Source organism: Microcaecilia unicolor, chromosome 8, assembly GCF_901765095.1.
Source record: "Microcaecilia unicolor chromosome 8, aMicUni1.1, whole genome shotgun sequence".
Taxonomy (NCBI): domain Eukaryota; kingdom Metazoa; phylum Chordata; class Amphibia; order Gymnophiona; family Siphonopidae; genus Microcaecilia; species Microcaecilia unicolor.
In genome coordinates, this window is record NC_044038.1 from 75,079,532 (window position 1) to 75,102,415 (window position 22,884).

At 46.6% G+C, this 22,884-nt stretch overlaps 1 protein-coding gene across 2 annotated transcripts in view; it reads right to left on the bottom strand.

Annotated features, from left to right (window-relative positions):
• Window positions 1-1,086: 1,086 nt before the first annotated feature.
• Window positions 1,087-22,884, bottom strand: part of LOC115476675 (phospholipase A2 inhibitor and Ly6/PLAUR domain-containing protein-like) — a 52,989-nt gene continuing 31,191 nt past the window's right edge. For both annotated transcript variants that reach the window (XM_030213184.1, XM_030213185.1), the window contains exons 3-5: window positions 18,167-18,316; window positions 12,984-13,133; window positions 1,087-1,431 (exon numbers count right to left, since the gene is read on the bottom strand). In XM_030213184.1, coding sequence (XP_030069044.1) covers window positions 1,298-1,431; window positions 12,984-13,133; window positions 18,167-18,316 — 434 coding nt within the window. In that variant the 3' untranslated portion in view covers window positions 1,087-1,297. The remainder of the gene's footprint in view (window positions 1,432-12,983; window positions 13,134-18,166; window positions 18,317-22,884) is intronic.

Genomic DNA, 22,884 nt, shown 5'->3' on the forward strand with positions numbered 1-22,884 from the left:
CTAGTAGCACTCTAGAAATGTTAAGTAGTAGTAGTAATGTAGATCTTCTCACAGGTCTCCCACAAAACCATCTCTCTCCTCTTCAATCTGTTCAAAATTCTGCAGCACGACTTATATTCCGCCTGTGTCACTATGCTCATATTAGCCCTCTCCTCAAGTCACTTCATTGGCTCCCTATCCATTTCTGCATACAGTTCAAACGCCTCTTATTGACTTACAAGTGCATTCACTCTGCAGCTCACCTTTTTGAGGCTGCTTTTAACTCCTAACCCTTACTCACTTATTCAGTACCCATGTTTTTTCATTCCCACCTTAATAATTCCCTTATCCCTTATTTGTCCTATTTGTCTGTCCTAATTAGATCGTAAGCTCTGTCGATCTAGTAGCGCTATAGAAATGATTAATAGTAGTAGTAGTAGGTTCAAGGTAACACCGAGCACCTGCAAGGCTGGCAACAGAATTACCAGTCTCCCTATCACAAACTGCTGTATAGATAAAGTAGCTGCCACCGGCAAGGACTCAGAGGGAAAAATCCTGGTCTTGCCTTTGTGCTTCACCATCAACAACCACAGGGGAATAACCCAATAATCCAAGTAAATTCTAACATAGAGGTTCAGAGCATTGTGAGATATGTCCACTTAGGACCAGGGGTATAGCCAGACAGCCAATTTCAGGTGGGCCTGAGCCGTAGGTGGGTGGACACGGAATTTGTTCCCCCCTTATCCACGGCTCCATTCTCTGCTCCTTCCCGCATGCTCGCCAGCCCAAAATATTAAATACCTGAGCTGGCGGGGATCCTCAACCCGCCAACTGAAGATTTCCTTCTTGGGCAGCCAGTGCTCATCCAAAAGTCAGCTGGTAGCACTTGGCTTGAGCTGATGTGGCAGACCACGCATGCTCGGTGCTTGCACATGCATGAAAACTGAGCATATGCAGAAGGGGCTGGAATTGGAGTCGAGGCAAGTGCTGCCGGCTGCTGTTTGGAAGAGTGCTGACTGCCTGAGGAAGAGGAGGAAATCTGGCAGAGTTTGGGGATCCTTGCCAGTCACAGCAAGAGTGCCACAATTATGAGTGGACCTGAGTGTAAATTGGGTGGGCCCTGGCCCACTCATACCTATGTCACTGCCTAGGATGCCATCTTGGATCTTCCCCCCTCACAACATTTATAGTTTAAAGAAAAGTCATCTATGATGTGTTCTGTAAGAGTTGACATGAATCCTGAGAGTTGCTGTTGTCTTTGATACACCTGAATCTTCATAGATATGACTGTTTTGAGAGGACAGTCTAAGTCTCCAGCTTAAGCAGTAGTGGAAATTCCCGGGGTGCACTGAAACTCCGCTTCAATCAAAGCATCTGAGCGAAGTTTGGCCAGAACTTCACAGTCCTCTTTGGTCGTGCAGCCACGATAAGCAATTTGTGTAATGTTCCAACCTGCAAAGAGGGGACAAAAGTACCAGTTAAGTCCCTGGGTGCTGATGAAAGTGTTCATCCTAGAAAATAACAGGACAATATTTAACTTCATTGTAAGTGCTTTTTTTTTTTAAATGCCGACCACAGTGTTTAAATATATCCCATATATTCTGCCTCACTATGGGGTTGATATTCAAAAGGAGTTAACCCTGCTGCGGTAGCTGGCTGCTGAATATCACTGTTAATCAGCCATCCTCTAACTGGTTAGGGGTGGAGTTAGAGTGGAGTGGCAACTTAGTGATATTCAACTTGCTTACAATAACTGGGCACTGGTCTTAAAATTGGCAGGTGCCTGGTAAACTTCCAGGTCATTAGACATACCCGGATATTTAATGACAGGAGTCCTGCATGCCCTGAAATTAAATAGGGTTAGGTCAGCCCATGTCTGGAAGTGGCTTATAAGCTGCTTACCACTACAGGCTGAATATAACCCCTATGTGGATAGCAAGTGGTGCTGAATATTTGTGGACAGTGGTGACCACTGTCAGCTCTACAGATAATGGCAATATTCAGTTACTATCCATAGTTACATGTTATAAGTTAGACAGACATCCACATAGCTCTAAGGGTAGTGGCTGAATATCACCAGCTATCTGTAAAGTTAGAATGTCCAGGCTCTGCCCTTGCTCCATCCTGGCACTATCTTTATACCCCCTTCATTCTACAACTTGGCACCTAAATTTAAGTGCAATTTCTATACTTAAATTTATAAAATCCTAGCACTTATGTGGGTAAGTGCATTCAGTACTTTTCTATAAATGATGTGTGCAACTCACTTAGCATGTAAATGCAAGGGGGGCATTTACAGGGGAGGAGCATGGGTGGGACCAATATTTACATCTGTAATTTACAAATCACTGTCAAGTTATGTGCTAAAGTGCCACAATTAGGCATTCACATTTTACTCCTGCTATGGACATGGTGTAAGTGGGTGCGTCTAAATGTAGACTTGTTGACGCTGACTTAACGCTAGCATTTTATAATGGAATCTTGATACCTAGATGCTGTTATAGAATTAGCATTCTGTGCACTGCATCTAGGTGCTTCAATTGTGCTACCCAGTTACAGAATGGCCCCCACAATGCTGAAGCGGTCTGTAAGAATTTTCAGTGGCACCATCTATGACTAAGTGCTTTTGAATATTGTCCCTTACATTGCAGTGAGTTAATCTGACCCAGGGCAATTACACTGATGTCCCATCCTCATTTTAATACAATGCTGTCACAGTTTATTAAGGCAGATATCCAAGACTTTTCCAAACCATTTTCGAATCAACCTGGCTATGAAAGATCAGACTGTTGGTGATGTTTCTAGAAGACAGGACCTTGCCTCCAATAATACACATTCAATAGCTAATATTTATTGCCCAATATCTGGTTAAAATTAACAAAATAAATTATCCTGTCTGGGTTAACTTTAACTGGATATTCAGCAGACATATCTAGTTAAGTCAAGCCACTGAATATACACGCCTAGGGTCCAGGGCCGTGCTGACTCGGTAAGCGAGGTAAGCATGGCAGGGGGGCGCTTCCCTCTGGGGGGCGCCGCCGCACCATGCTCACCTCGCTCGCCCTCCCGCAACATTCCTTTTCTTTTTTTTCTTTTTAAATTTACCTCCGTGGTGGCGGTTCCGGCAGTGCAGCGTCAGGGAAGGAGGCGGCGCTCCCGACGTCTCTAGCCTTCCCTTCGCTGTGTTCCGCCTTCTTCTGACGTCAAGGATGACGTCAGAAGAAGGCGGAACACAGCAAAGGGAAGGCTAGACGTCGGGAGCGCCGCCTCCTTCCCTGACGCTGCGCTACCGGAACCGCCACGGAGGTAAATTTAAAAAAAAAAAAGAAAAGGGATGTTGGGGGGAGCGAAGAGGGTGGGCAGTTGAACAATGGGAGCGGGAGGGCAGGGGAGAAACGATAGCATGGATGCGAAGGGGGGGGGGGGGAGAAGAGGGCGGGCCAGGCTGGGACATGGGAGAGAGAGGAGCATGGATGCGAGGGGGGGTCATGGAAGGGAGAGAGGGGACTTGCTGGAAAAGGATGAATGGAGAGGGCAGGGGACAGAGGAGCATGGATGGGCATGGATTGGGAGGGCAGGGCTCAGGGAGAGAGGGGAATTGCTGGATAGGGATGAATGGAGGGGGCAGGGGACAGAGGAGCATGGATGGGCATGGATTGGGAGGGCAGGGCTCAGGGAGAGAGGGGAATTGCTGGAAAAGGATGAATGGAGGGGGCAGGGGACAGAGGAGCATGGATGGACATGGATTGGGAGGGCAGGGCTCAGGGAGAGAGGGGAATTGCTGGATAGGGATGAATGGAGGGGACAGATGGGCATGGATGGATATGGATTGCAGGGCAGGGCTCAGGGAGAGAGGGGAATTGCTGGATAGGGATGAATGGAGGGGGCAGGTGACAGAGGAGCATGGATGGGCATGGATTGGGAGGGCAGGGCTCAGGGAGAGAGGAGAAATTGCTGGACATAGAGGGGAGGGAAGAGAGATGAAGGAGATGAAATGAGGGAAAAGGAAGAGAGGAGAAAAACTGCACATGGATGAAGAAAATAGGCAGAAGCTGAGGACCAGAAATGAAGAAGAAAGGAGGAAAGGAAAGAAATAAATGGAAAGGAAGCCCTGGAAACGGAGTTAAGAGGACAGATAGCAGCAGAATCAGATACTGGGCCAGCATGATCAGAAAAAGAAAGTCACCAGACAACAAAGGTAGAAAAAAAAATCATTTTATTTTCAGTTTAGTGTTTGGAATATGTCCACTTTGAGAATTTACATCTGCTATCTTATTTTGCAATGTATAGCAATTTCTTTCTAAGAATATTGCTGACAATTCCTGTCAGTGTGGCAAGTGGTGAGCGATCATTTTCACGGGGGGGGGGGGGGGGGCTGCCCCCGCCACCAACTGATAGTCTGCAGGGGGGGCGCCAACTGATAGGCTGCAGGGGAGCGCCAGAGACCCTAGGCACGGCCCTGCTAGGGTCTGATATTCCAAAGCAATTATGCATTCATTGGTAGCTGGCGAATGAATAACTGCCCTATCTGTATATTTTAAAAGTGATATGGATAACACTGGTCCTTTTAGGGGGGAAGTTAATGTGGTTTACCGTTAAGAAGTGTACTGTTATCTCCAGTTATTAGTAAATATGTCTCTTTGCATAAAAGAACTGTGCTAAAATAGCATGACTTAGGAGTAAAATAACACATCTTAATGGTAGCCCACATTGATAACTCCCCCCTCCTCTGTGTGAAAAGTTTTGGTCTCTGGTAACCAGAGCTGATATTCTGATATCATAATGCCTTATTCCATTAATTCCTAAGAGCCAGCTTAATCAGTGATTATTATTTTAGGTCAGCTAAACTTAACCCATGCCTCTCCCAAATATGCCCCTCTTCCAAACATCGCCTGAAAATAATTGGATACATTTCATCTAGCTACTGTGTGAAGTGAGAGGTGAGAAATTCAAAAACTAAGATTTCTCCTGGGAATTCCTGAATTTACCCAGGCAAATCTTCTGAATATGGAACCCTGAGGGATCAGGGTTATATCTCTTTTTACACAATGATATGGAAAGTAAGAAGAAAGTGGTTGTTTTACTTAACACCACATTCCTTGTCATCAAGCAGATGAAGCCATTACGTATGGGTTGTGTCCATCAATCAGCAGGGGGAGATAGAGAGCACTCAACTTTTCTCAGTGCCTCATGGCCAGCTAGCTCCACTGCCTCTTCAGTATTCTCTATCTCCCCAAGCAGGGTGGCTGCAGCTTCTTCGAGCTCCATCAAAATCTGCCTGGGGGTGGCTCCTGGCTTGCCAGTTGTTAGCCGGGGTGTTAGAGGCTATAGCAGCTTCACTTTGAAGGCACATAGGTCAGGCCTTTCCCTGCCTTACCCATGCCCCCGTGGATGTGGACATATTAGCTTGCTTTTTCCTGTCCTTTCCCACTCAGTGGATGCAGGCACATTGGTTCGCCTTTCCCTGCCTTTCCCACTTATCTGAGCCTCCGGAGTGTTTTTATTTACCTCTTTTGCCTCTGCTTTCCTCACAGCATTAAAATAAATAAATAAATAATTAATTAAAGTCGCGTCGCACTTTAGCGCAGCGATCTTGGAAAAGAGGTTTTTTTCTTGAGATTCTTCTGCAAGACCGGAGCTGTGATACTCGGCCCAGTGAGGTAAGAGTGTTTTCTGACTCCTCCGGGGTGGGCCCGCGATCGGGACGTTTTGGCGCGAACCGCCATTTTTAAATTTTACTGCCGTTTTCGGCGATGGCTGCGGAGACTGTAAAGCGCTGTTCTAAATGTGGCAAGCGCAAATCAGCAGCGGGGCTCTGTAATTCGTGCTCTACAGATGGTAGAGCCGGCCCGAGCATGGCAAGCGGCGATCTTTCGCGCTCTGAGCTGGCAGCGGACGCCATTTTGGATTTTCCACATGGTGCGGCCTCCGTTGCAACGGAGAGCCCTGAATCTGAGGGGGGGGGGGGTCCTCTGAGTGAGGCAAATAATAGAGCTGATAGCCCTGGGCAGGATCCGGGCGGTCAGGGAGCGGTTTTCTCCCCTGATTTTGTTTTAATGCTGCATAGGGCATACATGCTTAAAAGAGCTCTTCCACACGAATCTTCGGACCCTTTGCCTGCCCCCCCCCGGTGGATCCTGGCCTTTTGGAGTTGGTTTTCCCTGTTTCTTATCCTCCTGATAAACGCAGAAAGGTTAATTCCCCTTCTGCGTGTGGCGCACCCCCCTTTTCCCCCCCGTGGTCGGGCTATGAGGATTCTGAGGGGTCTGGCAGAACCTCTTGGGCTGAGGAGCCAGTCGGGTGCAGAATTGCCACAGGAGCTTGATGATCCATCTGCAGTAAGGATTTTCCACCGCGAGGAGCTGCCAGCGCTTATTTCAGATGCCTTACAAGCCCTCTCGATTGAAGATCCTGGGAGTGGCACAGCCTCCTCAGTTAATCCAAGGATGGCTAGTACCAGAAAGCCTGCTTGACCCTTTCCTTTGATTGACTCCATCCAAGAGCTTATTTCGGCTCAATGGGCTGACCCCGAGGGACCTTTGAAGGTTGCCAGGGCTATGGGGCAATTATACCCTCTGAGTGAGGAACATTTGGCTCGCTTTGCAATGCCTAAAGTGGAGTGCACTGGTCACGGCTGTGACAAAGAGAACTACCCTCCCTGTTGAAGGAGGGAAAGGGAAAGGGAACTGGGACTTGATATACCGCCTTTCTGAGGTTTTTTGCAACTACATTCAAAGCGGTTTACATATATTCAGGTACTTATTTTGTACCAGGGGCAACGGAGGGTTAAGTGACTTGCCCAGAGTCACAAGGAGCTGCAGTGGGAATTGAACTCAGTTCCCCAGGATCAAAGTCCACTGCACTAACCACTAGGCTACTCCTCCACTCAGGAGGTGTTGCCCTGAAGGATATTGAAGACCGCAGGCTTGATTCAACTCTGAAGCGGTCCTTTGATTTGGCAAGTCTCACTGTTCGGGCGTCTGCATGCAGTTGTTATGCTGCTAGAGCCTGCCTGGCTTGGTTACAGCAGGCAGTGGAACAGCCCGGTGATGGAGCGGAGACCTTATCTGAAGTGGCTCCGCGGATGGAGTCGGCCTTGTCCTTTTTGGCTAACGCCCTTTATGATATGGTCAGAGCTTCGGCTAAGCAAATGGCTCGCCGCACTCTTTGGCTACGACATTGGGCAGCGGACATGACCTCTAAGCAAAGGTTGGTGAAGTTGCCCTTTCAAGGCCTTCTCCTGTTTGGTGAGGAGCTGGAAAACATTGTTAAAGGCCTGGGGGATTGTAAACCTCAGCGCTTGCCCGAAGATAGGCCGAAGCCTTCCTCTAAGGGTCAGGTGGTCCGCTCCTCTTACAGACCTCGCTTCCGTGAAGCTAGAAGGTACCGCCCGGGGCGTGCTGCTGGGTTCACTTCGCGTGCCCGCTTTCAGCAGAGAAACTCCTTTCGCTCGGACAAACGTTCCGCAGCTGCCGGTTCAAGGCCTGGAGTTCAGGGGCGACCCTCTCAATGATGGTGCGCTGGCCCTCTCCTCGTTTCCTGTCATTGGAGGAAGACTTTCCCTCTTTTTCGAGGAGTGGGCCAAAATCTCTGCAGATCAGTGGGTCTTGGACCTGATCAGAGACGGATACCGAATAGAATTCGATGCCCCGGTGACAGACGTGTTTGTGGAGTCCCGATGCGGTTCTGCCGCCAAACGGGCGGCGGTAGAGGAGACTCTGCACAGTCTGTGCCAGATAGGGGCTGTGACCCCGGTGCTTCCCGCCGAACAAGGTCTAGGCCGCTACTCCATTTACTTTGTGGTGCCACGAAAAGGTGGGTCTTTTCGCCCGATCCTGGACTTAAAAGAGCTAAACAAGTCCTTAAGAGTGCGGCATTTTTACATGGAAACCCTGTGCTCCGTCATTGCGGCAGTACAGCCAGGAGAGTTTCTCACGTCTCTGGACCTGAAAGAAGCTTACTTGCACATACCAATTTGGCCCCCGCACCAGAAGTTTCTGCGGTTTGCGGTGTTGGGAAAACATTTCCAGTTTCGGGCCTTGCCTTTTGGCCTCGCCACAGCTCCCCGAACTTTCTCCAAGGTAATTGTGGTAGTAGCTGCCTTTCTCAGGCGAGAGGGTATCCGGGTTCACCCGTACCTAGACGACTGGCTCAGCAGAGCAGACTCAGAAAAAGAGAGTCATCTAGCTACAGCCAGAGTGGTTTCAGTCCTTCAATCTCTGGGCTGGGTCATCAATATGGCCAAAAGTTACCTGACCCACTCGCAATCTCTAGAATATTTGGGGGCCAGGTTCGACACAGCCTCGGGCTATGTGTTTCATCCCGAACAAAGGCAGTGCAAGCTTCAGAATCAGGTCCGTCTGCTCCTGAGGATGCCCCGCCCGCGAGCTTGGGACATTGTCCAGCTGTTGGGATCGATGACGGCCACCTTGGAAGTGGTGCAATGGGCGAGAGTGCACCTGAGACCTCTACAGTATTCTCTACTTCAACGATGGTCTCCAGTATCTCAGGATTATCAGTGCAGACTTTCTTGGCTCCCTGCGGCCCGCCTCAGTATGGAGTGGTGGCTCTCGGACAGCATGTTGCAGCGGGGAATGCCGCTGGCGCTCCCCGATTGGTGCCTAGTGGTGACAGATGCCAGCCTGAAGGGCTGGGGCGCACATTGCCAGGGGAAGCATGCCCAGGGTTTGTGGATGCCTGACGAGTCGGAGTGGTCTATCAACCGCCTGGAGTTGAAAGCGGTGTTTCTGGATCTTCTGGCCTTTCAAGTGACCCTGGAAGGATTGGCTGTCCGAGTGATGTCGGACAACACGACAGCAGTGGCCTACATAAATTGACAAGGTGGCACTCAGTGCATAGCTCTAGCCTCGCAGGCCGAACAAATTTGCCACTGGGCCAAGCTGCATCTACAGTCCCTGTCAGCAGCTTACATTGCAGGTCAGAGCAATGTGCAAGCCGACTATCTAAGCAGGCATCAGATCGATCCAGCAGAGTGGAAACTAGCAGACGATGTATTCCTGCAGATATGTGCCAAATGGGGCAAGCCAGTGATGGATCTTATGGCGACCAGTTCCAATGCCAAAGTCCCGTGCTTCTTCAGCAGACGGAGGGATCCTCGCTCTGCTGGGTTGGATGCCTTGGCTCAACCCTGGCCCCTGGGCTTGCTGTATGTCTTCCCTCCGTGGCCCTTGATAGGGCGAATGCTCCTGCGGATTCGGCTGCATCCAGGAGAAGTGGTGCTCATCGCCACGGATTGGCCCAGGAGGCCTTGGTATGCGGACCTCCGACAGATGCTGTTGGAGGCTCCCTTTCCATTACCTCTGGTTCCGCACCTGTTGTCACAGGGTCCGGTGGCCATGGAGGACGCCTGCCGCTTTGGTCTTATGGCATGGCGATTGAGAGGGTGCAATTGAGAGATAAAGGCTACTCAAATAAGGTAAGTTCCACTCTCCTGCAGGCCCATAAGCGCTCCACTTCCGTGGCTTATGCCAGGATTTGGCGCCAGATTGAAGTCTGGTGTGTTTCAAGAGCGCTTTCTCCGTTGCGGGCTCCTGTCTCGCTGATTCTGGACTTTTTGCAGGATGGTGTACACAAAGGCTTGGCCTATAATTCCCTGTGGGTGCAAGTGGCAGCATTGGCCTTCCTGCGTGGCAAGGTTGAAGGCGTGTCCTTAGCTGCTCATCCAGATGTGGCACGGTTTCTTAGAGGGGTGCTTCGGCTCCATCCTCCCATGCAGGCACCTTGTCCAGCTTGGAACCTGGGGTTAGTATTGAAGGCCCTTCAGGGGGCTCGCTTTGAACCGCTTCGGCGTGCTTCAGAGAAAGATTTGACATTGAAGGCCGTCTTTTTAGTGGCCATTACCTTGGCGAGACGGGTGTCAGAGCTCCAGGCGCTGTCCTGTAGAGACCCTTTTCTGCAGTTCTCAGAGTTAGGGGTCACGGTTCGGACCGTGCCTTCATGCCTAAGGTGGTTTCAGCGTTTCACCTAAACCAGCCTGTTTTTCTTCCCTCCTTTGTTGAGGAGGAGTTTCCAGGTTCATTTGGGCAGTTGCACCTCTTGGATGTGCGCAGGACTCTGTTACAGTATCTGCGAATTACAAATTCTTTCAGAACCTCTGATCATCTTTTTGTGCTGTTTGCAGGTCCTCGCAGAGGGTCTTCAGCGTCTAAAGCCACTATTGCCCGTTGGCTCAAAGAAGCTATCTTTTCAGCATATCTGCTGTCTGGCCGGGCTCTGCCTGAAGCCTTTAAGGCACATTCCACAAGAGCGATTTCCTCTTCCTGGGCAGAAACTGGAGCACTATCTCTTCATGAGATTTGCAGTGCTGCAACATGGGCTTCTAAGCTCTCTTTCGCCCGACATTAAAGGCTGGATGTGGCTGCCAGGAGGGATGCGCGTTTTGGAGCACAGGTGCTAGCGCGTGGTGTGGCTTGTTCCCACCCTATTTAGGGATTGCTTTGTTACATCCCATACGTAATGGCTTCATCTGCTTGATGACAAGGAAGGGAAAATTAGATTCTTACCATCATAGTTTTCTTTCCTTTAGTCATAGCAGATGAAGCCATGAGCCCTCCCTGTATGATTGTCTGTATTGCAGTGATTCTGATTTTAGGTGCTGTTCTTGTTTCCTGAAGTTATATTCCTTCCTTGGGGAGTCGGAAAACAGTCTTCAGGATTCTTGTTACAGTTATAGGAGGATGAGTTCATTCCCTCCAGTTCATGTTTTGGGAGGATGAGTTTATTGCCTCCAGGAGGATGCAAGTATTCCCTCCGTTTATACAAAGTGGAGGACGAGTTTATTCCCTCCAGGAGGATGAGGTCATTCCCTCCTTTTTTGAGTTCATGCCCTTGTTAAGGGGGCCATCGTTCGCTGTGAGGAAAGTTCATGTTATTCCCATTGCGGTTTGCCATACTGCTTTGGAAGCTTCAAATACTGAAGAGGCAGTGGAGCTAGCTGGCCATGAGGCACTGAGAAAAGTTGAGTGCTCTCTATCTCCCCCTGCTGGTTGATGGACACAACCCATACGTAATGGCTTCATCTGCTATGACTAAAGGAAAGAAAATTTTCATGGTAAGAACCTAATTTTCCCATATCATAGATTGGAAATCATAATAAGTATGTAAGGTATAGAAGTGTTTTAGCAGATAGTGTGAAAAGCTGAGTTGTGAGCTCATAGGAGATCTACTACTACTGCTACTATTAAACATTTCTCATCACTAGTAGTTCTTATTGACCTGGAGCCATCAGGATGCAATGGAAAAGCAACATGACATAGCAGGACTCAGAGTTAATAATGAGATTCTGTAAAATCAATAAACCAGTTTCCCAAGTTTCTGCATTTAGTCGAGTCTCCTGCTTTGGAAGGACATCTCTAGTACAAAATCATGGCAGAACATGGGAGTTTCAGAGTAAGCCACTTACTTTCTTCTGTGCCTGTACATGATCATGAGCAACTTTAGATCTCAATGCGGACACTTCCTGCTGTGACTATCAGGCTCATTTTTGAAAGAGATAGACGTCCAAAAAGTGACATAAGTCAGCATTTGGACGTCCATCTCACAGAAACGTCCAAATCGGTATAATCAAAACCTCATTTTGGACGTCATTCTCCGAAGTCCGTCAGAAGGACATCGAAACCTCAAGGGAGCGTATCAGGGGCGTGTTCAAGGTGGGACTTGGACGTTCCTAAGACTTGGACATCTTTCAGCCATAATGGAACAAAGCAAAAACGTCCAGCACTAAAACTTAGACGTTTTGAGCTAGATTTGTTTTTATTACGAATAAGGCACAAAAAGGTGCCCCAAATGACCGGATGACCTCTGGAGGGAATCAGGGATGACCTCCCCTTACTCCGTGGTCACTAACCCCCTCCCAACCCCAAAAAGTGTGTTGAAGAACATTATTTGCCAGCCTCAGATGTCATACTCAGGTCCATTACAGCAGCATGCAAGTCCCTGGAATAGTTTAGTAGTAGGTGCAGTGCACTTCAGACAGGTGGACCCAGGCCCATACCCCCACTATCTGTTCACCTGTGGAGGAAACTGTGAGCCCTGCAAAACTCACCAGAAACCGACTGTACCCACATATAAGTGCCCCCGTCACCCATAAGGGCTATGATAATGGTGTACAATTTGGGGTAGTGGGTTTGGGGCGGGTTTTAGGGGGCTCAGCACACAAGGTAAGGGAGCAATGGTCAGATGTGTACCTGGGAGCATTTTATGAAGTCCACTGCAGTACCCCCTAGGGTGCCCTATTGCTGTCCTGGGATGTCAGTCTACTAAAAATGCTGGCTCCTCCTATGTCCTATGTCCCAGTGGCTTGATTTTGGAGGTTTTACACTTGGACGTTTTTTTTTTTTTTTTTTTAAATGGCCAAAGAACAAACACGTCCAAATCACAGAACGTTCATAGTATTTTCAAACGCAAAAGATAGACGTCCATCTTTTTTTCGAAAAGGACCTTTCCTGTTTGGAATTTGGACGTCTTTGTAAAACGTCCAAATTCTGATTTTGACGTTTCTTTCGAAAATGCCCCTCCATAACAGGCAAAAAGTGTCAGTGGTGAGATTTGAAGCTGTTCCCAGTTGCAATCAATATTTCCTACAAACTGTGTTGGTCCTCTGCTCATGTTTCTACTGGAGGTAGAGGTGGTGGTTTGATGCTTGAATGTCATGTTTTCAATTGCAAGGGAGAGGCAGGTCCTCTGGGAGTCCTACAGAATCTATCTGTCTCTCAGTATTGAAAATGTGATTTTGAAGCATCACCCCCCCCCCCCCCCAACCAGCAGGAATGTGATTGATGACTGTCTCACAGATTAGTAGGAAGAATGATTTCAGTTCTGGCAGAGAAGGAGCAAAGCATAAGCAGAATGGAGAGGGACATGAGCCAGGCTAGGAAGTGGGGCCAAATTGTTCTGCTTAAAAATCGCTCCTCCTTGGAATTTCTGATACACTGTGAGAGCAGCAAGTATCCTTGATCATTAACTTCAAGTTTTGTGAAGATTACCTCTTTCGTTTATCTTCCCTACATAGTTGATACACTTTATCTCTTCGCCGGTGCATTCCATAATCTGGCCTTTACTGTCACATATATTTGAATAGGAAGCTTCACACACAGGGCACCTCACTCCATTTTTGGTGGTATTTTTTGGGGGCACTAAAAATAGAAAAATGAATGGTCAGCATAGTCAAAGAATCAGGCAGTGGAATACTTTTTAATTGGAGAGGAGCCAAACAAATCAGTATGGCTCCACCCAGTCTTCCTAGTTGCTGATGCTATATTAGGCAAAATATTGGTAGGGCTATGACCCCAGTGGCTCACCACTTCTGCTGCTTACGTAAAAAATAACTGCTTTTTCCTTAGATTATGGGCCTGATTCTGACTCACTAAAGCCCTTTCTATTCTGTGGCTATGCAGAAAAAGTTTAAAGGGCAATTCTATCAAATGGTGCTTACACTTAAGCGCCACTTATAAGTGTTGCCTTTATTTATTTACTAGGAAAAAAGGCCCGTTTCTGAAACTAATGAAACGGGCGCTAGCAAGGTGTTTCCTCAGAGTGTGTATGTCTGAAAGAGTGTGTGTGAGAGTGACTGTATGAGAGAGAGAGTGAGTATGCGAGTGTGTGTGTGTGTGACAGAGAGAGAGTGAATATGCGAGTGTGTGTGTGTGACAGAGAGAGAGTGAGACTGGGTGCGAGTGTGTATGTGATAGAGAGAGTGTGTGAGTGTGAGAATGAGAGTATGTGCCGGCAGGTCCCCCCCTCCTCTCCCCTCACTCCCTCCCAGTTCCAGGGTCGTCCATCTGTCCGAGTTCCAGGGTCATTGTCACTCCCCTCTTCCCCCCTCTTCCAGGGTCGTCCCTACCTCCCAGTTCCATGTTTGGTCCCTCGCCCCCTACCTCCCAGTTCCAGGTCCCCCGCTCCCTACCTCCCAATTCCAGGTCCCCCACTCCCTCCCTCAGAGTTTCATGATGCCCCCTCCCTCCCTCCTTCCATTAGAGTTTCATGATGTCCCCTCCCTCTCTCCCTTCCTCCTTGTTTCAGGGTTCCCCCCTCCCTCGCAGTTCCAGGGTCCTCTCTCCCTCCCAGTTCCAGAGTCCTCCCTGACTTCTCTCCCTTTGTCCTACATTGCCCTCCCATCCAGCATCTCTCCCCACCAACCCCATGTCCACCATCACTCGCTTTCTGTTCCCATGCATGCTCCTCCCCCTGAGGTCTCCAGTCACCCCTGCCCCCGAGATCGCCAATCACCGTTTCCCCCCGTCTTACCGCTGTTTCAAAGTGCTGCACACAGCAGGCCAGTCCAGCAGTTTGCTTCCTTGCATGTCTTCTTCCCTCCTTGTGTCCCGCCCTCGTGTGATGTAACTTGCGCAAGGGCGGGACACAGGGAGGGAAGAATACCCGAAGAGAAGCGATGTGGTGGACTGCTGCTTGCAGAAGTTTGACAGGTATTTTAGAGGCAGTGTTCCTTCAATGCAGGGGGCCTGGGCCATTGTTAGACCGCGGGGGGGGTGGGGGGGTGGCTGGAGCAGCGAACTCGTGGGCAGAGTGGTGACCTGGGTGGGTGAGCGAGCGAGCGAGCGACCTGGGGGGGGGGGGTAGTGGCATTGAGGAAGGCTGGGTGTGAGTCTGTTTCCCTGGCTGGGGGCTGTTTTTGTGAGTGGCAGCGGGAGTGCCCGGGTGGAGCGGCGAACTGGTGGGCGGAGTGGTGACCTGGGTGGGTGAGTGAGCGACCTGGGGGGGCAGCGGGAGTGCCTGGGTCGCTGTTTGCTTGGGGTGGTGGTGCAGGGTGGTATTGGTGGCTACCCGGGGTGGGTGTAGGGGTGAGGTGTGTGGCGACCTTGGGGGGGGGGCGTTGCGAAGTGCGGATACTGTGCCTCCTACCTTCCAAAACGCACCTCCAATGCGATTGGGTGAATGTGATTGCTCCGCCCCTGACGTCATAACATTTGACGCGTGGGCGGGGCAGACTCATGGTGCAAAAAAGTGGTCTCAGCCACCTCACTTTAGAACGTTGGGAAAGTGAGGCTTCATTAGAACGTTAGAGGTGCGTTTTATAGAGAGAGATTTGTTGCATTTGTATCCCACATTTCCCCACCTATTTGCAGGCTCAATGTGGCTTACATTATGCCGTAATGGCGATCGCCATTTCTGGAGTGAGAAATACAAAGTGGTATTGCATTAAAGTTCATAATTGACAGAATAGATTAAGCATTCAAGTATAAAGAGTTCATTTCTGGAATGAGAACTAAAGTGGAATCGGGTTCATGATCCTTAGTGACAGAGTGAATGAGGCAGTCAAGTGTAGAGAGTTCGGTTTTGTCCAGATCCGATATACGTTTCATTATTTGGTATTTAGGTTGAGTCATTGTGGTATGCCTTTTTGAACAGGTTGGTTTTTAGTGATTTTCGGAAGTTTGTTAGGTCGTGTATTGTTTTTATGGCGTTTGGTATTGCATTCCATAATTGGGTGCTTATGTATGAGAAGCTGGATGCATATGTTGATTTATATTTTAGTCCTTTGCAGCTGGGGTAGTGGAGATTCAAGAATGTGTATGCTGATCTTTTTGTGTTCCTGGTTGGTAGGTCTATGAGGTCTGACGTAGGCCGGGGCCTCTCCATGAATAATTTTATGAGTCAAGGTGCAAAGTTTGAATGCAATATGTTCTTTAAGTGGGAGCAAGTGTAGTTTTTCTCTTAGGGGTTTGGTGCTTTCATATTTCATTTTTCCAAATATGAGTCTGGCCACTGTGGTTTGGGCAGTTTGGAGTTTCTTGATGATTTGTGCTTTGCATCCAGCATAAATTGCATTGCAGTAATCTAGGTGGCTTAGTGCCATTGATTGTACCAGGCTGCAGAATATTTCCCTTGGGAAGAAAGGTTTTACTCTTTTGAGTTTCCACATTGAATGGAACATTTTCTTTGTTGTGTTTTTCGCATGGCTTTCTAGTGTGAGATTTCGGTCGATTGTGACTCCAAGAATTTTCAGGCTATCTGAGACAGGAAGGGTCTGGGGTGTTTATAGTGGTGGGTTTGTTTGAGTTGTACTGTGATGAGAGGATGAGACATTGTGGTTTTTCTGCGTTGAGTTTTAATTGAAATGCGTCCGCCCAGGAATTCATGATCTGGAGGCTGTGTTTGATTTCATTTGTAATTTCTGTTAGATCATGTTTGAAAGGGATATAGATCGTGACATCGTCTGCATAGATGTAGGGATTAAGGCCTTGGTTGGATACCGATTTGGCTAGAGGTGTCATCATTAGGTTGAAAAGGGTCGGTGAAAGCGGTGAGCCTTGGGGTACTCCACATTCTGGTTTCCATGGTGATGATGTGTTTGAATTTAATATTACTTGGCACTAAGGTGTATAAGTGCACTAAGTGTTATTCTATAAGATAGTGCTTTGGCTTGTAGTTGCACAGGGCACACATGAGGATGGAGCATGGGTGGGACATGGGCGTGACACCAATGGACACGTGTAACTTATAAAACACTACAGGTAGTGCAAGTAGCATGGCATACTTAGGCTTGCTCATTTATGTCAGCCAATGCCCTGCACAAATAATCGTGCCTGAAGATCAGTGTGCCAACACAGCATTGCGTTAATATTTATTAACAGTTTAGACATTCTCAGAACCCATTATAGAATTGGAGCATAGTGTGGGCCATCATGGTGTCTTATTCGAGGTGTCAGTTTATAGAATTACCCCTTCAGTGCCTTGGGCCACATGACTGTGTGAAAATGGTCTGTGTGCATTTCTAAAGGAAAGTGCATTTAGCTCACACAGAATCATGACAAAAAAATTAAATCAAATGAAGTGATGTGAAAGTGTATAATAGTACCATATTGTGACATTGCACTTACTCTGATCCCCTAAATCCAAGCAGCCTTCAAGAGCAACTTCTATCACTTATGACAACTATGCTGCCTATCTCATTACATTGAGAAGGCAAGCCTTGTCTCAGTTGTGCATGCCATGATAACATCAAGACTAGATTACTGTAATGCACTCTTCACTGGACTGACTACAAAGAATCTGCACTGGCCCCAATTGATTCAGAATGCTGCAGCAAGACTAATAGAAAGTTGTAAGTGACATGACTACATCACTGGCTACCAGTACAATACAGGGCCACATTTTAAAACTGTATGCTTCACCTTCAAGGCCCAGAGTACTTGAGAGCAGGATCTCCCTCTACACACCTTAAAGGTCACTAAGATCCTCCCAAGGTGTTTGCATACACCCTATACTATCTATTAAAATGTTGTATTGTGTATTATGTTGACATTGTAATATAGCATACTATGCCATACTTTGTATTGTTGTTTGACTATTTTAACTGCTATAATTATCTATTGTTTATGTTTGACTTATTCTTGCTGTATATCACCTTGAGTGAATTCCTTCAAAAAGGCAGTAAATAAATCCTAATAAATAAATAAAATCACATACATACCTTGGGGGGAGGGGGCAATGAGGGTGATCATCAAAAGGGTTACCAGCTAAAATTGAGTTTAAGCTGGGTAAACCTAACAATTTAAACATGTATCTCTTTCTGCAGGCTAAACGTATGGTTAAAATTGCAAGCTGCGCCATTTACCCATGTAAAAAACCTGATTTAAAATGTAAACGAGCATATGCTTAAGTAACAATTGTATAAAAACTGCTACTTACACATATACCCATGTCATACACTGAATCAAAGGGAACATGTTTTGGGAGTGATATTGGTGTACCTTACAGTGCGTGTATATTTTCTCTGTTGCAACAGAAACATATGTGTACTTCAAAACAATTTGGTAGGTTAGATGTGGAACTTTGTGCCACCAGGGCATTTTTATAGGAGACATTCTTGGGAGGAGGGAATTCTTACAGGCCCCTTTGAGATCATGGGTCCAATAGCATCACTAGGCAGTTTATGATGTTCCTGGGAGAAAACTAGCTACACCTGTTGAAATGTACTGTAAGTTACTTTTTCTGACAAGAGCGGCATAGAACATACGTCCTTGTGTTATCTCGCATTATGCCTGATTTATTTTTTAGTGCTAAAATGTAAAATGGCTAAATAACATTGAATATCACAAGTTAATTGGGAAATTATTTGCAATTAGATCCCTTTAAATTGGGAGTCATAGCTAGTTAGACAAATGTAGAAGAGAAGATAGGCAAAGAATTCTTAAGAGTGACATACAGATGATGGTATCTGTGTTGCAGTTTTCTGAATTGCAGCAGCGGGACTGGAATCGCATGGTTAAATTCTGGGTGCTGAAGCTGAGGGATGAATTGCAGGTAGGTGGGAACAGAACACATGACTTCTTAAATATCGTTGTCATATTGCCTCCTGTTAAAATAGCAAACCACAAAATATTCCAGCATTATTTATTTATTTATTTGGCATGCCATATATTCCACCCCATAATTATTAAAAAAAAAATAAAGATCACAGTGGAACACAAAACATACTCAAAAATAAAAAACACTTCAAAACACATAAGTTGAATTCAGACTCCTCAGCCAATGCTTCATTTAAACATCATCCATGGCGTTCAAAGTTACATCTGAATATTATTTATTTATTTATTGCATTTGTATCCCACATTTTCCCACCTATTTGCGGGTTCAGTGTGGCTTACAATACATTGTAAATCGTGGAAATGCAGTTTGTTACAATCAGTTATGGATTCCATTATGAGAAGTTAAGCGACACAAAGTCAAGGTGTCGTTAGGGAAAAGGTCAAGCAAAAGCCGGAGCTGAAAATGTTTAGATAACAGAAATATTCAGAGTCATTACCCAGAAATCCATCCAGATTCAGGACAGCTGTTTTGTTGTCCTGAATTATCTGGTTAGGTATCTAGATACTTATGTCCCTGGTCTCTTGATAATTTCTGGATCCCCCTTAGACCACCAAAGATTTTCAGCAGCGTTATCTGGATGGACAGATTTTTATCCTTGTTTGTTGTGACCGTGAGCCCACTAGGAACAGAGAAATACCTCCTATACCTGGACATTAACTCTCTGAGAAAGGGATGAGCTAAATGCATAAACAAAACAAAAAAGTAGAGAGTAAGAAAAGAGAAAGATTAAGCCAAGAAATCAAGCTACTGTATTATGTGATAGTTAAGAAGAAAGTAATTCCCTTTGTAGGGATGAAGAAAGTCTCTGCAGTACCTTTCCCCTAACCCTTGCTCTTCTGTTTCAACTTCCTTAGCCATGTATGCCCAAAATTCAAGGAAATCTGTACCTCATCAGGGGTAGCTTGAGGGGATGCAGAGACTCAGTTAGAGGCCTTATTTGTTTAAGCCTGTAAGGGCTTAAAAGAAAGACCAAAGGGGCCATGTGCAAAAAATACAATTGCTTACTGCCTTATACCTCATTAGCTGAAGATAATCTCAAATAACACCCAGAACAAAAACAGCAACAACCTTTCCTATGGAAAGACAACACAGCAAATATTACCTCAGGCCCTAGAGCAGAATTACTATTCCTCCCAGCAGGAAAAAGAGTGATCTAGTATGTAAAACAAAGAGCTGAGGACCAGGGATGCTACAGCCCCAAACATCTGATAAAAATGCAACTACTGTGAATCCAGTTAAGACTGCTGAATCCCTGATGTCTGGCTTTGACAGAGGTTTATTATTCCATCTTCCCTTCTGTCATTTACTGCTTTGGTACAGTTCTGTTTGGGCATGAAAGCAAGATCCGCCCACCAACATTGTGACATCAGACACTGGGATTTTAACTGCAGTGCCTACCTTATGGCATGCCGCTGCTCAGCATATTGCCTAAGGACAAGCAAAGTTATGAACCTTTGTGCAGCGACTGTTAATAATTTATGCTCTCTCTTTTTCACTGAAATTTGAGATTTTAGAAATGCTTTTATGATGGGAGTTTTTTTTGGATTGGGGCTGTTGCCCTTATATTGCAGCATTTGATTGGCTTATTCTGTGTTGTGATTTTCTCCAATTTTCATTATATCTGTACTGTCATCTATCCCACTGAGATTTGGCAGACGTCATGTTTTTCCAAGCTTATACAATTAAATGGAAAGAATCAACTTGGTGTATTGTTATGTGATTGGCAACATACCAGTTGTTTCAGGTACAGGTCGTTATAGTCCCTCTTATGTTAATCAGACAAGGAAATTACGAAATGTCAGATCTCTAACTATAATCAAATGTAGTAATAATAATGCCTGCACTCTTGTTCCTATGCTTTGTTTGCTGGTTAACGCTCAATCAATTTGTAATAAGCTGGATGTTTTACATGATTTAATTTTTGATTCTGATGTGGAAGCATTGCCTTCTGAACTGAGACATGGCTCACTTCTGTAGAAGGACCACAACTTCATTCTCTGTGTCCTCTAGGTTATAAACCTCTGTTTTGCTCACGTGATACACAGAAGGGTTGGAGGTGTTATGGTAATTTATAAGCCTTGGTTAATGGTAAACTGTATTGAAGTGAAAGCTGAAAAACGTTTTCCTCCACAGCCACCACGATAGGCATTCTTCAGATCTGTCGTGCTTCTTTATCTACTTTTGCTTCAACTGAAATTCTTATTGAAAGAATTTTTGCCCATACTGTTTGTTTTAAGAGGATTTTAATACTAGGAGATTTTAATCCCCATTTAGAGATATGTGATGATTAGGGCTGTACATTTAATGTGTTAATAATGCGATTAACGCATTAAGGGGCCCTTTTACTACACATGCTGGTTTTAATTTTGCTGAACGTCCATTTTTGGCCACAAAAAAATATGCCTTTTTTCCAGGTGTGCTGAAAAATTGACCTGCACATGTTCAAAACACATGCCTACACCAGCACAGGCCACTTGTAGGCGTGCCTTAGTAAAAGGGCCCCTAAATGTTTAGCATGTGTTAAAAATGTTAACGCACGTTAAAGGGCAGCTCTCTCCCGCCCAACCATAATCATTCAAACTTGCTCACCTAAGATGCACAGATCACTGCTTTTGTGGCAAAAGGCAGTGTGAGGGAAGCAGAGCCGCGTGCAGTGCACCCGTGAACCAGAAGTGACAGCGGAGGTATGAGCCCGTGGCACTTCTGGATCGGGGCAAGGCAGGAGAGGCTCTGAGCAGTAGTGTTGGGGCCCAGAAGAGGTGGCCCTGTGAAGAAGGCTTGCATTCTCTCACTAATACTGCTTCTACATGCCTCCTCCAACATTGCGTTTAATGCTGAAGGCAGGCTGCGTCTCTGTCACCTGAAGTCTCTCTGTAGCATCCCGCGTGGAAGCAGAAGTTCTGTCAAAGGAGGTGGGATGCTACTGAGAGAGTGCAACTTCGAGTGATGGAGACACAGCCTGCCTTCAGCATTAAATGCAAGGTTGGAGGAGGCAGGTAGAAGCAGCATTAGTGAGAGAGCACAGGCTTCTATGTCAGGCCTCCTCTTCTGGGCTCCAATGCTGCTACCTAGAGCCTCTCCTGCTTTGCTCAGGTCCAGAAGTGCCATGGGCTCGTACCTCTGTGGTCACTTCCAGTTCACAAGTGCACTGCACACTGCTTTCCTCATTAGTGAGAGATCCTTGATAGAGGGAATGGAAAAAAACTAAAAGGGAGATGAATGTCCCCGGGGAGAGGAGAGAAGAGGAGATGGTGGCCGAGGAGGGGAGGACATGGTGCCCATGGAGCGGAGGGGAGGAGGATGAAACAAGAGAGTGGAGAGAAGGAGAAGGGGAGAGAAGGAAAGAGAGATGGGAGGAGATGGTGTCTATGGAGAGGAGGGAAAGGAAAGGGAAGAAAGAATGAGATGGTGCCCATGGAGGAGAGGAGATGGTGCCCGAGGATGGGAGGACATTGTGTCTATGGAGGGGAGGAGAGAAAGATGGGAAGACATAGTGCCCAGGGAGGGAAGGGGAGGAAGATGGGAGGGCATGGTGCCCATGGAAGGAAGGAGAGGAAGATGGGAGGACATTGTGCCTGTGGAGAGAAGAGAGATGGGATAAGATGGTGTCCATAGAAGGGAAGAGAGAAAGAAGGAGATGGTGGGCATGGAGGAAAGGGAAGAGATAGAAACTAGATAGTTTTGAGCAGGAAGAAGAAAAATGGAAGAAAGTTGAATGTGAAAGATGGATATAGGGCAAGAAGTGAAGGAAGAGAAAAAAAGAAAAGAAAAAGAAATAGTGAATAGACAGTAGGTCCATGAAACAGAGTTCTAAGTACAGGAAAACAGAACCAGAGACAGTGAGCAAGATAATTCAAAGATAAAATCACCAGACTACAAAGGTGAAAGAAATTATTTTATGTGTAGTTTAGTAATTGAAATATGTCAGTTTTGAGAATTTACATCTGCTATCTATATATTGCACTGTACAGGAGGAAATCTGAAGGGGTGCTCTATGTACATAAGTACATAAGTAATGCCATACTGGGAAAAGACCAAGGGTCCATCGAGCCCAGCATCCTGTCCACGACAGCGGCCAATCCAGGCCAAGGGCACCTGGCAAGCATCCCAAACGTACAAACATTCTATACATGTTATTCCTGGAATTTTGGAGTTTTCCAAGTCCGTTTAGTAGCGGTTTATGGACTTGTCCTTTAGGAAACCGTCCAACCCCTTTTTAAACTCTGCTAAGCTAACCACCTTCACCACTTTCTCCGGCAACGAATTCCAGAGTTTAATTACACGTTGGGTGAAGAAAATTTTTCTCCGATTTGTTTTAAATTTACTACACTGTAGTTTCATCGCATGCCCCCTAGTCCTAGTATTTTTGGAAAGCGTGAACAGACGCTTCACATCCACCTGTTCCACTCCACTCATTATTTTATATACCTCTATCATGTCTCCCCTCAGCCGTCTCTTCTCCAAGCTGTATAGCCCTAGCCTCCTTAGTCTTTCTTCATAGGGAAGTCGTCCCATCCCCGCTATCATTTTAGTCGCCCTTCGCTGCACCTTTTC